This window comes from Cucurbita moschata, unplaced genomic scaffold (genome assembly GCF_002738365.1).
Source record: "Cucurbita moschata cultivar Rifu unplaced genomic scaffold, Cmos_1.0 Cmo_Scf00032, whole genome shotgun sequence".
Classification (NCBI taxonomy): Eukaryota; Viridiplantae; Streptophyta; class Magnoliopsida; order Cucurbitales; family Cucurbitaceae; genus Cucurbita; species Cucurbita moschata.
The window spans coordinates 1,270,872-1,272,064 of NW_019268548.1; the positions used below are offsets into that span (position 1 = coordinate 1,270,872).

Here is a 1,193-nt window from a genome sequence, read left to right on the forward strand (position 1 = left end):
GGGGGGGGGGGGGGGGGGGGGGGGGAACAAAGATTGACTGACAACCTATATTACACAACCAAGACAAGTATATTATGGTCCTGGGGTTTCAAGCATAAGTCCCAAGAGGTGTCCCTACCTCGGGATGAACAATGCCAAACGTGCCAATTTTCCTTCCTTTATAAATGATGTGGGCTTGTCTACCGGTAAGAAACTCCGGATTCTGCAGGACATATAAACAAAACCCATGCCAAGAAACAGAGTCAATTCTAAGTTTCTTATTTGTATCCTACTGTGCAATAAAGCATATGCACGGAATAGTCCACTTACATCTGAACACTTTATGTAATACCCAGTTTCATCACCAACTGTAACAAAAGAAGCTCCTATGACTTCCATTATTCTGTCTACCAAACCATGAATCAACTGAAACATCAAAAGAAAAAAAAATGATGAAAAATAGAAATGGTACCATGAATTACCACTTGAAAAAATGGCCACAAAAAAATGCATAAAACAAAAGAAAAGAAGATGATTTATGCGAACATTTGTTTCTCTAGAAATCAATGTATTATGTATCACATAGAAAATGCACTATATTCGAGCAAGCAAAAAGGGAAACTTAATGAATTATTCTTGTAAAGTTCTATTCGTTTTATAATATATTCACCAACTTTTTGCACTGACATAAAACAATAGGTCTAAATGTTATCTAATAATAGTAAATAAAAAAAAAATCGACTTCAATTTAGATTCTTACCTCAAATCCAGAATTGGCACTGCAATATAGAGCAGCAAGATGACGATGATTTCTTGCACCGACATCTTTTGCATCATCCAGTAATGATACATCACCAACTTCAAATATCTAGAACAAAAAAGTTGACAGACAATTTAACTTCTAAGCTTTTTTTAAGTTAACCTTAAAACAAACAAGCCTTCAAAAAATAAATTCACAGGCAACATCAAAATGCAATAACTATCATGTAAACTTCATACACTCTTAACCTAGTACAATCTCCACTTGTAAACTTCAGAATATGCATACACTTAAAAGTGCGTGTGTAATTAATGCCACATGTCTGTACCAATATTTTAATCACAAATGATCACAGTTTCAAAGATTTGCACCTTCATGTCGTTAAAAAAAAAAAAAAAAAAAAAAAAAAAAAAAAAAAAAAAAAAAAAAAAAAAAAAAAAAAAAAAAAAAAAAA

General features: G+C 32.4%; 1 protein-coding gene across 3 annotated transcripts in view; it reads right to left on the minus strand.

Annotated features, from left to right (window-relative positions):
* Nucleotides 1-1,193, minus strand: part of LOC111429780 (phenylalanine--tRNA ligase beta subunit, cytoplasmic-like) — an 8,935-nt gene that overhangs the window by 2,190 nt on the left and 5,552 nt on the right. For 2 of the 3 annotated variants that reach the window (XM_023065783.1, XM_023065784.1), the window contains exons 16-18: nucleotides 740-847; nucleotides 310-405; nucleotides 119-202 (exon numbers count right to left, since the gene is read on the minus strand). In XM_023065783.1, the coding sequence (XP_022921551.1) occupies nucleotides 119-202; nucleotides 310-405; nucleotides 740-847 (288 nt within the window). The remainder of the gene's footprint in view (nucleotides 1-118; nucleotides 203-309; nucleotides 406-739; nucleotides 848-1,193) is intronic. The other variant, XR_002708225.1, reaches the window with a different exon arrangement.